Here is a 14193-nt window from a genome sequence, read left to right as displayed (position 1 = left end):
CCAAATTCAGACTTCAATTGAAGAAAGTAGGCAAAACCACTAGACCATTCAGGGATGACCAAAATCAAATCCCTTACGATTATACAGTGGGAGTAAGAAATAGATTCAAGGGATTAGATCTGATAGAGTGTCTGATGAACTACGGACGGAGGTTTGTGACATTGTACAGGAGTCAGGGATAAAGACGATCCACAAAAAAAGAAATGCAAAAAAGCAAAATGGCTGAGGAGGCTTTACAAATAGCTGTGAGGAGAAGCAAAAAGCAAAGAATGCAGAGTTCCAAAGAATCGCAGGAAGAGATAAGAAAGCCTTCTTCAGTGATCAATGCAAAGAAATAGAGGATAACAATAGAATGGGAAAGACTAGAGATCTCTTCAAGAAAATTGGAGATATCAAGGGAACATTTCATGCAAAGATGGGCTCAATAAAGGGCAGAATGGTATGGACCTAACAGAAGCAGAAGATATTAAGAAGAGGTGGCAAGAATACACAGAAGAACTAGACAAAAAGATCTTCACGACCCAGATAATCACGATGGTGTGATCACTCACCTAGAGCCAGACATCCTGGAATGTGAAGTCAGGTGGGCTTTAGGAAGCATCACTATGAACAAAGCTAGTGGAGATGATGGAATTCCAGTTGAGCTATTTCAAATCCTGAAAGATGATGCTGTTAAAGTGCTGCACTCAATATGCCAACAAATTTGGAAAACTCAGCAATGGCCACAGGACTGGAAAGGGTCAGTTTTCATTCCAATCCCAAAGAAAGGCAATGCCAAAGAATGCTCAAACTACTGCACAACTGCACTCATCTCACACACTAGTAAAGTAATGCTCAAAATTCTCCAAGCCAGGCTCCATCAGTATGTGAACTATGAACTTCCAGATGTTCAAGCTGGATTTACAAAAGGCAGAGGAATCCGAGATCAAATTGCCAACATCTGCTGGATTGTCAAAAAAGCAAGAGAGTTCCAGAAAAACATCTATTTCTGCTTTATTGAGTATGCCAAGGCCTGTGTGGATCACAATAAACTGTGTAAAATTCTCCAAGAGATGGGAATACCAGACCACCTGACCTGCCTCTTGAGGAATCTGTATGCAGGTCAGGAAGCAAGTTAGAACTGGACATGGAACAACAGACTGGTTCCAAATAGGAAAAGGAGTATGTCAAGGCTGTATATTGTCACCCTGCTTATTTAATTTATATGCAGAGTACATCATGAGAAACGCTGGACTGGATGAAGCACAAGCTGGAATCAAGACTGCTGGGAGAAATATCAATAACCTCAGATATACAGATGACACCACCCTTATGGCAGAAAGCGAAGAAGAACTAAAGAGCCTCTTGATGAAAGTGAAAGAGGAGAGTGAAAAAGTTGGCTTAAAGCTTAACATTCAGAAAACTAAGATCATGGCATCCAGTCCCATCACTTCATGGGAAATAGATGGGGAAACAGTGGCTGACTTTTCTGGGCTCCAAAATCACTGCAGATGGTGATTGCAGCCATGAAATTAAAAGACTCCTTGGAAGGAAAGTTATGACCAACCTAGAGAGCATATTAAAAAGCAGAGACATTACTTTGTCAACATAGGTCCCTCTAGTCAAGGTTATGGTTTTTCCAGTAGTGATGTATGGATGGGAGAGTTGGACTATAAAGAAAGCTGAGTGCCAAAGAATTGATTCTTTTGAACTGTGGTACTGAAGAAGACTGTTGAGAGTCCCTTGGACTGCAAGGAGATCCAACCAGTCCATCCTAAAGGAAATCAGTCCCGAATATTCATTGGAAGGACTGATGTTGAAGTTGAAACTCCAATACTTTGGCCACCTGATGTGAAGAGCTGACTCGTTTGAAAAGACCCTGATGCTGGGAAAGACTGAAGGCAGGAGGAGAAGGGGACAACAAAAGATGAGATGGTTGGATGGCATCACGGACTCAATGGACATGAGTAAACTCCTGGAGTTGGTGATAGACAGGGAGGCCTGGCGTGCTAGTCCATGCGGTCATAGAGTCAGACACGACTGAGTGACTGAACTGAACTGTGGGATCTGGTTTTTAAAGAACACATGCATTATGAATACTCAAATCTAAATTTTGTTAAAAATCTGTATCTTCCCATGTTCTGAGAAATTTTGATCCCACAGCCCAACAATTTCCATATAAGAAAGAGCAACTTGTCAACTGTTACCCCCAAATAGAGGTAAATAACAGGATTTGAAGTTATGTTTTATCTTGTTTCTCTAAATTGTATTTTCTTACTTTTCCCCTACCCCATTCCTTTTCCCCTTTTCCTTTACACAAGATTGATAACTTCTGTCAGATACTCCAGGTGAATGTTTTATTTTTCCCTGCAGAGCATGGAACCCCGTGTATTAGTTCAGGCTGCCATAGCAAAATACTATAGGCTGGACTTAAAAAGCACAACAGGCATTTTCTTATAGTTCTAGAGGCTAGAAGTCTAAGTCAAGGTGCTGACATGACTGGTTTCTGGTAAGATCTCTACTCCTGGATTAGAGAGGGCCACTTTTTCTCTGTCCAGCAGCTGGAATATGAGTTGGGATTGTTGGTGAAAGGATAACAGAGAATGAGCAAACTCTGTGGTATCTCTTCTTATAAGGGCGCTAATCCCACCAGGAGTGCCCAGCCCCACCCTCACTACACCTAACTGCCTCTTTAAAAGGTTCATCTGCAAATGCCATCTCACTTGGGGTCAGGGCTTCACCTGAAAAATGTGGAGGATAAAATTTAGTCCATGTTGCTGTTGTTCAGTCATCCAGTCATGACTCTTTGGACTGTAGCACACCAGGCCTCCCTGTCCCTCACCATCTCCCAAAGTTTGCCCAGTCCATGTCCACTGCATTGGTGACAGCATCCAAGCATCCCCTCCTCTGATGCCCTCTTCTCCTGCCCTCAATCTTTCCCAGCATCAGGGACTTTTCCAATGAGTCAGTCCTTTGAATCAGATGACCAAAGTACTGGAATCATTTGATGAGAACAGCTGACTCACTGGACTGAGTCAATCAACCACACAAGAACAGTTAAGTATTTTTCAATTTAGAGTTTATAACCAATAGTTATTATGAAGGTTGGTTCTTGAGAATAAAATGAATTAATAGTCTATATTAGTTTATTAATTTTTTATAGTTTAAAAAAATTTTTCAATATACAAACAGGCCAGTGATTCCTTATTTACAAAACAACCATTTAACACATGATAGTACACAGATAGTTTAAACCTGATTCATTATTTTATGATCCTATTGACTTCAATAGTAACAAATTTTCTTAAACATAATTATGTAGCTTCTGGAAGATGGGTTAAATGATGAAAAAATGGGCGACCATGAACACACCCTTTAATTTCATTTCTAAACTGGTGCTTCATTCTGTAGATAATATCTCGGATGTCCTCTTTTGATAAGTACATGGGTAATTGTCTAGACAGACGTACTGCTTCTCCCTGTGGAGAGAAAGCCGTACGTTTTACTGTCACATACCTGAAGCAGAAAACAGGTTTTTACTGGCAAATAGGAAGACTGAAGATTGATTATATTCTTTAATTATTCACTCACTCAACACAACAATTATGTGCTAGTCACTGTTGTAGGTTCTACAAATACAGCAGAGAACAAGAAAAGCAACATCTTTGCTCTTCTGGTCTTCCCTTGTAGCTCAGTCGGTAAAGAATCTGCCTGCAGTGCAGCAGACCCGGGTTCGATCCCTGGGTTGGGAAGATCCCCTGGAGAAGGAAATGGCAACCCACTCCAGTATCCTTGCCTGGAAAATTTCATGGACAAAAGAGCCTGGGGGGCTGTAGTCCATGGGGTCGCAAAGAATCGGGCACGACTGGGCAACTAACACTTTGCTCTTCTGAAGCTGACATTCTAGTGCAGAGAAGCAGAAAGATAAAAAGATAACCTAAACAAGCTAGAGGGGTGGAATGGGGTGGGAAATGGGAGGGAGGCCCATGAGGGAGGGAGTATATGTATACCTATGACTCATTCATGTTGATGTATGGCAGAAACCAACACAACACTGTAAAGCAATTATCCTCCAATTAAAAATAAATAAATTTTTTTTAAAAAGACAAAATATCAGCAAGTAATTGCACAAAATTAAACTGAGTAATGTGACAAAGAGAGTATGGTTAGGGAAAGTTTCCTCCAGGTGACATTTAAGCAGCTTTTCCTCTTGTAAACAGATAACAAACCTTATAGGATTTCGAAATCATTTACTATTAAGAAAGAGTTAAGTATCTTAAAATCTAGCCAATATACATAAGCTAATAATACATACCTCTAAATAACTTATCACTTTGCGAGGTCTACATTCATAAACTTCCTTTGCATTTTTGTTTAATATAGCATTAAGGATTTCTTTTAAATCCATCACTCCATAGAATGGAAGGCAATTAGCCATTCCTTCTATTTCCAAGTAGTTTTCAGCAATGGAAACTCCTAAAAGAAAAAAATAAAAAATAAAACCACATATAGTTAAATTTTGTTTAAACTGTATTCCAGAAAATGTCTAAGAAAAACAAAATCACTGTTAAAATATTTGGTAAACATTCATTAGAATCTAATATTGTCGGAAAAAGTTTTGTTTCCTAGTTGAAGAACAAATAATAATTTCCCATAGGATTTCACATTCACATTAAGTCATAAGTGCTCAAAGAAACCACATGTACTTTATATCATTTAATCTCAGATATTATTGTTCTGTTCCCTACATTTGTTTAGAACATTTCTTACTTTGGAGAGAAAATGGAGTCCCATGATATTTATTAAAATAAAACTGGCTTAAATGTTTTAACAACTGTTGCTATTAGTATCTAAAAGCCTGAATTATTTTGAAGATTAGTTTATCTTACAAGTTATTATAAAAATATAGTTTTTTTTCCAGCTTTATTTAGATGTTTGACATATAACATTGTGTAAGTTTAAGGTGCACAAAGTGTTGATAAATATACACATAAGCTGCAGAATGATTACCACTGTAGTAACTTATTAATATATTAGCAGTGTGAGGAAATGAAACACTAATGCTTAGTTTTTAGAATAATGTTTAAATCTGACATATCTATTATTTGAACTTCTTTAACTAATTTAGTGGTTAAAAATTAGCAACATCAGTGGATCTATAATGGGGTAAAAGAACATTAACAACATGCATTCCCAAGCATCAAATTTAGCTTTAGAACACATTTTGATTTTTAGAAAATAGCAAAGATCTGGGTTTTTTGGCTCTATCTGTGTAACAGTATTCTTAAAATTGCAGACCACAAGATGTTACCTATAGGTAAAGAAAAAGAGATAGTCCGATGTTGGATAAGCTTATCAAAGGGAAAATTTTAAAAGAGGAGTGACGTAGCCTGAAGAGTTTCAGGTCCTGAGATGTCAATGAACCCATTCCTAACCTGCCATTTACAGACTAGTTCCTTGACCTGAATGGCAGATGCACTGGTGGTACAATAAACAGAGTGCGCATCCTAATGGTCCTCCCAGGAAACAGCTGGAGAACAGTATAAGAAGATACACAATCAAGTGTTCAGGGATAAAATACAGAGTTCAGTAAAGGGAGACAAAAGGAGAGTCTGAGCAACCAACTCAACTTAAACGGGACTTGAAACAGGGATTAGATAGGCAAAGAGGAAGTAGCAGAATATTCCAGTAAACATCTTTTTATATATACACAGATAGTAAAATTTATCAGTCAAGAGACTTTTCATTATTGCTGGTTCTATATTATTTGCAGTACGGTTAGACTGAAACATCTAATACTTACTACATGAATACAGGAAAATTTTGTGGATATGGGTAAAAACTGCTATGTGCTTAGCCGCTCAGTTGTGTCTGACTTTTTACAACCCCATGGACTGTAACCCACCAGGCTCTTCTGTCCATGGGGATTCTCCAGGCAAGAATACTGGAGTGGGTTCCCATGCCCTCCTTCAGGGGATCTTCCCAACCCAGGGATTGAACCCAGGTCTCCTGTATTGCACATGGATTCTTTTACCATCTTAAGTCACCAGAGAAGCCCGGGTATAAAGTATATGGGAACAAATGAGGAAATTGAACAATATGTTAATCTCTGTGTTTGCAGAATATAGATAAGAAAAACTTAAAGAGACATTTAGAATCATGTTCAAGAAGTTTTCATAAAATTCTGTGAAATGCTTCCCAATTTTCTGAAAATATTTTAATAAGGTCTGGTCTGACAAGCTTGCAGTTCCCAAAATGGGTAATTCTTACTGATACAGAACAAAAGCTATTCTCATTAACAATCAAATTTCTTTAAGGTCACATTAAGAATCTTTTTCCTTAAAGCCTTATGTATTCTTCCTCTCTTTCAAGTGCTTTTATGTAAAGATGTTTTCCGGCAACTGGCAAACTGCTGATCAAAAGTTAGTCCAATATAGTAAAACTCACTAAAAGACTGAGAAATAGTCTTTGAAAAAAAAAAATGACAAAAAATAATGAAGAAAAAAACAGCTAAAAAAAAATGAAGAAAGGAAACATGAATATTTTTACCTTGATCTGTTACAGAGAAGAGAAACAATGCTGATGATAATCTGAGTAAATTCCACCCAAATCAAGTCACCTTGCAGATGACTAGCTTATTCATTTTTATATCTTTGGTGCTATGCAAAGTACCCCACATTTATAGGACTTAAAAACTATCTACAAGTTAAGAGCTGAATGCACCCCTGAAATAGAAACTTATTGGGTAACTCAAAAACAAACATGTACCTGAAACAGACAGGCTAATTATCCCAACTTAAACAAAAACTGCTGTGATAACATTTTTCATGAAAAAAAAAAGTACTTGCCACCAATACCACAAAGTTATTTAGGAAAATAGACTAAGAAAAAAATATCTTGCTACACACATACATAAACTCCTTGATTCATACTTCAAATAAATTTTTAAATGTCAGAAGCCCTGAGGAAAAAAGATTTCTAGGAGGACCTAAAAAATGAGTGGTCAGTTCAGTTCAGTCACTCAGTCGTGTCCGACTCTTTGCGACCCCATGAATTGCAGCATGCCAGGCCTCCCTGTCCATCACCAACTCCTGGAGTTTACTCAAACTCATGTCCATTGAGTCAGTGATGCCATCCAGCCATCTCATCCTCTGTCGTCCCCTTCTCCTCCTGCCCCCAATCCCTCCCAGCATCAGGGTCTTTTCCAATGAGTCAACTTTTCGCACGAGGTGGCCAAAGTACTGGAGTTTCAGCTTCAGCATCAGTCCTTCCAATGAACACCCAGGACTGATCTCCTTTAGGATGGACTGGTTCGATCTCCTTGCAGTCCAAGGGACTCTCAACAGTCTTCCCCAATACCACAGTTCAAAAGCATCAATTCTTTGGTGCTCAGCTTTCTTCACAGTCCAACTCTCACATCCATACATGACCACTGGAAAAACCATAGCCTTGACTAGACGGACCTTGTTGGCAAAGTAATGTCTCTGCTTTTTAATATGCTGTCTAGGTTGGTCATAACTTTCCTTCCAAGGAGTAAGCGTCTTTTAACTTCATGGCTGCATTCACCATCTGCAGTGACTTTGGAGCCCAAAAAAACAAAGTCTGACACTGTTTCCACTGTTTCCCCAAAAAATGAGTGTAAGTCAGTTCAAATCAGAAAGGAGGCGCTGAAGAATGGGAAGAGAAGAGAAAATTTAAACACATACCACTGGCATGTACTATGCTAACTGATCTTCATGAAGAAAATATATCAATTTTAATAGGAAATCAACATAAATTAAGAGCTAGGTTTTTCTTTTCCCATTTTTTTTTATTAGTTGGAGGCTAATTACTTTACAATATTGTAGTGATTTTTGCCATACATTGACATGAATCAGCCATGGATTTACATGTGTTCCCCATCCTGAACCCCCCTCCCACCTCCCTAAAGGCAGATTGCTTGGGTTCATATTCTGGTTCTATCATTAATTCTGTATACTTAAGCAAACTAAATTTCTCCTGCCTTGATGTTTCTAACTGTAAAAAATGTGCACAGTAACTGAACCATAGGCCTTTAGAAAGATCAAATGAATTAATACATGTAATACTTACAGACTAGTGTCATGCACATAATAATTACACTTTGAGCATGGGAAGTTTAGGGGGCGAGTGGGCCAGGGGACAGTGGAATCACTCGTCCTGGAACCTTTGTGCCTTTTGATACCAGACAGAAGGCAAAGTAACAGGACAAGACTGGCCTGCATTTCCAGATGGGCTCCTTACCACTAGCGCCACCTGGGAAGCAGGGGTAGATAGGGCAGAGGCAGTTACGTATGGAAACTATGAAAGAACAGAGAAGAGGCCAGCCAGGAAAACTGAAGTCTCCTAGCCAGATGAATTTTCCTTTTTCTCCTCACCTGGTGAATTTCCAGTAAACAAACAGTGTTATAACAGGCTTTACAGCAAAGCCTGGAACCATAAAGCTGAGCGTCACAGAATTGATGCTTTTGAAATGTGGTGTTGGAGAAGACTCTTGAAGAGTCTCTTGGGCTGCAAGGAGATCAGATAAGTCCATCCTAAAGGAAATCAACCCTGAATATTTACTGGAAGGACTGATGCTGAAGCTGAAGCTCCCGTACTTTGTCCAACTGATGCGAACAACTGACTCATTGAAAAAGACCCTGATGCTGGGAAAGACTGAAGGCAGGGAGAGAAGGGGACGACAGAGGATGAGACGGTTGGATGGCATCACTGACTTGATGGACATGGGCTTGAGTGGTAAACTCCAGGAGTTGGTGATGGACGGGGAACCCTGGCGTACTGCAGTCCATGGGGCTGCAAAGAGTCAGACAACGACTCAGCGACTGAACTGAACTGATAGCAAAGCCATGGAAGCAAATCATTCACTCTCCAAACAGTAAGACTGCTGATGTTAGACACCTCATTGGGAAAACAAGTAAATCATTTTAGAAAAGAAAAAGAGATGTCCAATTTTGTTAGCTGATTCCAGTATTCTACATGTTTATTTCTGCTTCATCAGCTAAGGAGTATTTAATAATTTAGTTAGACACAGCAGGCAGTATGCATGTTGTGACAAAGAATGGCAAAAATTATAGTTGCTAGTTAGTTATGAAAATGCTAAACATAAAGCAATGGACTGAAAGATATGCCAAACTTGCTTGTTTCAGGCAGAAGTGACCTTTTGGAAATACATGGTTTTTATACAGCTGACATACTTTTGGTAAGACAAAACCATACCATCATATCTGTAAACTGTGAAACCCAAAAGTAACTTTTGGAACAAGATTTATTTTTCTGACTCGGGAAATAGTAAACCACAGTATCATACCTGGTGTCAATTTTATCTTGAAACCATTTGCTGTAAGACGAGGATCGGACAGGTAAATTGGTCCACTGTATCTCTGGTCACCTGCTGTCATTTTCTGTAAAATCTCTAAATAATGGGATCCATTAAAAAGACTGAAAAAGAAATTATGGCCCTTTAACTTCTTAAATATTTAAAGTGAAATAAGAGAATTTATGGAAAAAAGTTAATCTGAAGGTCCTTTAAAAAGTGCTATTATCAGTAACCAAAATACAACGGTGTAAGAAGCCCTGTGAGAAACTTTACTGCTTTTACATTTGTTTAATACTTCATAGAGGACTTCCTTAGTGGCTCAGACGGTAAAGCGTCTGGCTACAGTGCGGGAGACCTGGGTTCGATTCTTGGGTGGGGAAGATCCTCTGGAGAAGGAAATGGCAATCCACTCCAGTACTCTTGCCTGGAAAATCCCATGGGAGAAGCCTGGTAGGCTACAGTCCATGGGGTGGGTCGCAAAGAGTCAGACACGACTGAGCAACTTTACTTCAATACTTCATAGACCTACCACATACAGAGTACAGAAAGGAAGAATAGACACAAAAGCCAGTTTCTATCTTCTGCAAGTTTACAAACTAAATGTGAAATTTAAAAAGTGCTTTCCATATAATACAAATGAAAACTTTATTTATAAATAATGCCACTTTATACCTTAATTTATACAGACACAATATACTGTCAAGTTATTGATGCAGTCCACCTTGCATAATATTCTGTCGTTAGTCAAGGCTTCTTCAATAAGAAGAAGATAAGCATGTAACCTTTTCTCCCAGGAACTTAAAAATTTAATAATTCAGGACTTTGGAGAGATTCCTCCTGTATACTATAGGCATGATATGTTTGCCAAAGGTGGCCTATGACATGGTTCTGAGTGGTAAAAGCATTAAACAAAATTTTGAGGTGGTGAAAGATTATCTAGGGCAGAAATTAACCTTTCATATTGGTTTTAGGCCTGCTCAGGGTGCTTCAAAACATGTTATACACAATAACGTCTGTTGACACCCACCATATGGTAGGTGTGTAAGGCACTGTTCCACATTCTATCTGGTGCAGGATGATAAGCTGCTACTTGTTCATTAAAATCCTGAACTCCTCGAAAAAGTAAATGAATAATGTCTTTGCTTATCACCTCTGAAAGGCTGAACAGAGCAGATACCGCAGAGAGGAGAACTCTGGCCATAGAGCAGAGGCGCTGTGTCTGGTGCAGCCCAGTATTCAGAAGATTGATCTGAGAGCCGGCAGTGGTGCAGTGGAGGTGGGGATGACACAGTTCAGAAAGCAGTGGGGCAGGACCCACAGTTGTGTCAAGACTGGAGTCTCACACACGCCGCTTACATACTGACTGTATGAACCCTGGTGAGGTACCTGACGCCTCTGTGCTTGTTTCAGAATATGGATACCTCTCAGTAGGCTATTGTGAAGGTGAGATCACGAAAGCAAAAAGCTTAGGGAAGTTCCTATCATACAGTAAGAGTGCAATAAATATTAGCCATTTTTCTGATTATTATTGAGCTCTTACTTTGTATTTTATAGATCTCTATTCTGTTGAGAGATAAACGATACAACCTGCATTAGAAATCTGATGCAAAAATAGTCCAACACATAATTATCCTATTTATGACTTAGTTTTTAAAAACTTATTATGATGGGGATGTTACATTTCAGAAGAAAGGGGAAAACAATTTTGGATGAAGTTTTGCTGCTATTCAAATATGAAAGACTATTCTCAGGTTGTATGGACCCAAATAATAATTTTAATGTAATTTTTAATCTATGTACTGTATTTTAATAGTTTTAATGTATTATAACAGAAATCATAAATATTTTTAAAAACCTGTAATTCGTACAAGCACAAAAAGATTTTTGATATAAATGAAAATTTACAAACATCATTTAGAAAAGCAATCAAGTATAAAATTTCAAATACACTCTAGCTCTTAAGGGAAGAGAGAGAAAAGTACTGTCAAATTTTTTAACTTTTAATTAAACCTAAGGGTGTATTAATTCTTTTAAATTCTTCCTTTCACAATTTCCTAAGCCAGTTTAAAGAGAATACTGTGAAAGACATTGGACTTTAGTTACTGTGATTACTACTGCAGTATTCTCTTTAAACTGGCTTAGGAATTTGTCAAAGGAAGAATTTTAAAAAATTAATACACCCTTAGGTTTAATTAAAACAGTTAAAAAATTTGACAGTACTTTTCTCTCTCTTCCCTTAAAAAGAGCTAGAATGTATTTGAAATTTTATACTCAAAGACAGCTTTATCAAATGTTTTTCTGTTTCTAGCCCTGTTTTTCTTTCTGGAGGAAGTGTCTGTACTAACACAAGGGTCTGAACACATTTTTAAAATGAGTTTTGATTTATTTCTGTACGTTCTGATACAGAACTTTGTCCTACAAAACAAACTCACATCTTTTAAATTTTAGGTTACCTCCTTTATCATAACTACTTCTACCTATGTAAGGCTAAAAAAAGAAATCTTAAGTATAAAAAAGTGAAATGTTAGTATTTTAGTTAATAGCTATTTAAGAAAAAACAATTTGCTCATGTAGGATATGAACAGGAAATACCCCATTTTATAATCTATAATAATATTAGTGCAGGCAATAATCATCAGTGGATAAAACCATTATAGAAAAGTTAACCGGGAACTTGAAGGTGGAATGTCAGGTTGTCAGTAGCTCATTTCAGTTCAGTCGCTCAGTTGTTTCCAACTCTGTGACCCCATGGACTGCAGCACGCCAGGCTTGCCTGAACCCAGTGATGAGTGCCTTTTGATGTGATGGAATATGAAGCACATAGCATCACCTATTAAGCAGTCTTACCAGAAAGTATAATCTAAATCTATTCAATCCTCCTGAACTAATATCCATTTAAAAATGGGAGAGGGAAAAACAAGTTAAACATCACCACAAGGAAACAAGACAGACCAATAGAGACGGGATATTCTAACAAGTAAGTGACTAAGTATCCACAATGAGTTAATGGTATGATATTAGAAAAGATTTAAAATATATAACAAAATGCAATGGCTGGACCTGGGTTAGATGTAAATTAATATAAAAAATACAAAAACACATTTTGAGACAATGAGAAACAATTCCAATGAATTAGTATTGTGTAGGGTATGAAATGGTGACCCACTCCAGTACTCCTGCCTGGAAAATCCCATGGATGGAGGAGCCTGGTAGGCTGCAGGCCATGGGGTTGCAAAGAGTTGGACATGACTGAGTGACTTCACTTTCACTTTTCACTTTATGCATTGGAGAAGGAAATGGCGACCCACTCCAGTGTTCTTGCCTGGAGAATCCCAGGGATGGGGGAGCCTGGTGGGCTGCTATCTATGGGGTCACACAGTCAGACACGACTGAAGCGACTTAGCAGCAGCAGCAGCAGGGTATGAAAAAAGGCATTGTAGCTAAGTAAGAAAATGGCCACTTTAGCGATACACCGAAAACTCTTTTAGGTGGGAATCATTCTAAATTCTTTAACAAAAGGAAAAACATACATGTGCATATATAAATGTCAAGGACAGACAGAGGAAATGTGGGAAAATCTTGGTAACTATTGATAAAGGCAATTACTGTATAATTCTATGTTGGTATATGTCTGAAATGTTAAAACAGACTACACAATGAAGAAGTGCCATGGCAATCCAATGTCAGAATTACCCTGGGGAAGTTACTAATGTACGGGTGGTGGGGGACTGAGCTTACTATTTATTAAGTGCAGAAATAAACTATCTAGAATAGTCTAAAATTATTTAAAAGCAATTAATTCTACTAAATATTAGAAATCAAATTATATAATTTCTTTAAATAAATATCACTTTTCCATACTAGGGAATCCAACCTTTCACCTTCAATTTCAATTAGTAAATGTTTTTAAGAGTAAAAAAAAATATTACTTCACCATACCTCTCTGTTAATATAATTGGTTTTTCCAGTGGCTCTGCAGGAAGTTTGTGATTCTCAAGAAGTCTTTTAAATAGCAGAGCTTCTTCCACTCTGTATGGATTTAACAACATTATCTCTGTTTTGGATGTAATTAGCCATGCATCAGGAAACTTGAGATTGTGGATCAAGCAAAATTCATCCTTTTCTTCTAAGTCAAATTTCTTCTGTGTATCAAAATTCTTTTTTAAGTTTTCCATAGAGAAGGAGACCTGAACTATTTTAATGTTTTGGTTCTTTTTTTTTTCAATTTGGGCCTGAAAGAGCTCATCAAGTTTTGGCTGGTTCGATAGCGAAGTTTTCAACTTGTGCTTCTGTGCCAAATGCCAAACACTGGTGGGTTTCATCCTTTTTTTGCCATCTTTTAATACTTGTGACTCCTGTTCAATGGCTCTCTGGCTTTGCTTATTGTATCTTTCCAAGTCTTTAGTAGCTTTCTCTTCATATCTATGAATAGATATAAAAATGATCTAATAAAGTCATAATGAGAAATATATTAACCATCTGAAGTAAATGTTATAAAAAATAAAGAGGTGGCATTCCAGGCACAATAATGCAAAGGGGCTCATATTGCACTAACCCACCCATATATAACCATGATAAGCTGTGAACAAAATAAAGAAATCAAGTATTTAATACAGGCATTGAAGAGTACTGAAAAGCAAGAGAATTTGGAATGGATTCAACCCTTGAAGAGATCCACATTTATACCACTTTTAACCAGATGCAGTCCCCAGCATTATGGAAGAATAGCAAGACCTCAGTCAGAAAGCTGAACTCATAATAGACTGAGTTATCAGAGCACAGAACCCCCTGCTTCGAAAACAACTGGAAATTGAGGGAGAAAACCTCAGAAAATCCTATGTGTGAGAATCTAGAGGAAAGTAAGCACTAGACCCTAA

The 14193-nt window shown here is 37.8% G+C and overlaps 1 protein-coding gene across 4 annotated transcripts in view; it reads right to left on the bottom strand.

Moving 5' to 3' along the window:
- Positions 1-3103: 3103 nt before the first annotated feature.
- The window catches only part of PMS1 (PMS1 homolog 1, mismatch repair system component), a 105938-nt gene continuing 94848 nt past the window's right edge, over positions 3104-14193 (bottom strand). The window contains exons 10-13 of one of the 4 annotated variants that reach the window (XM_043487549.1): positions 13256-13738; positions 9308-9438; positions 4295-4455; positions 3104-3458 (exon numbers count right to left, since the gene is read on the bottom strand). In XM_043487549.1, the coding sequence (XP_043343484.1) occupies positions 3294-3458; positions 4295-4455; positions 9308-9438; positions 13256-13738 (940 nt within the window). In that variant the 3' untranslated portion in view covers positions 3104-3293. Of the gene's footprint in view, positions 3459-4294; positions 4456-9307; positions 9439-13255; positions 13739-14193 lie in introns of those variants that run through there. The other 3 variants (XM_043487551.1, XR_006273106.1, XM_043487550.1) reach the window with 3 other exon arrangements.

Source organism: Cervus canadensis, chromosome 15 (genome assembly GCF_019320065.1).
Source record: "Cervus canadensis isolate Bull #8, Minnesota chromosome 15, ASM1932006v1, whole genome shotgun sequence".
Taxonomy (NCBI): domain Eukaryota; kingdom Metazoa; phylum Chordata; class Mammalia; order Artiodactyla; family Cervidae; genus Cervus; species Cervus canadensis.
Note: the sequence above shows the minus strand (reverse complement) of the source record. Positions and strands in the feature narration are given on the sequence as shown.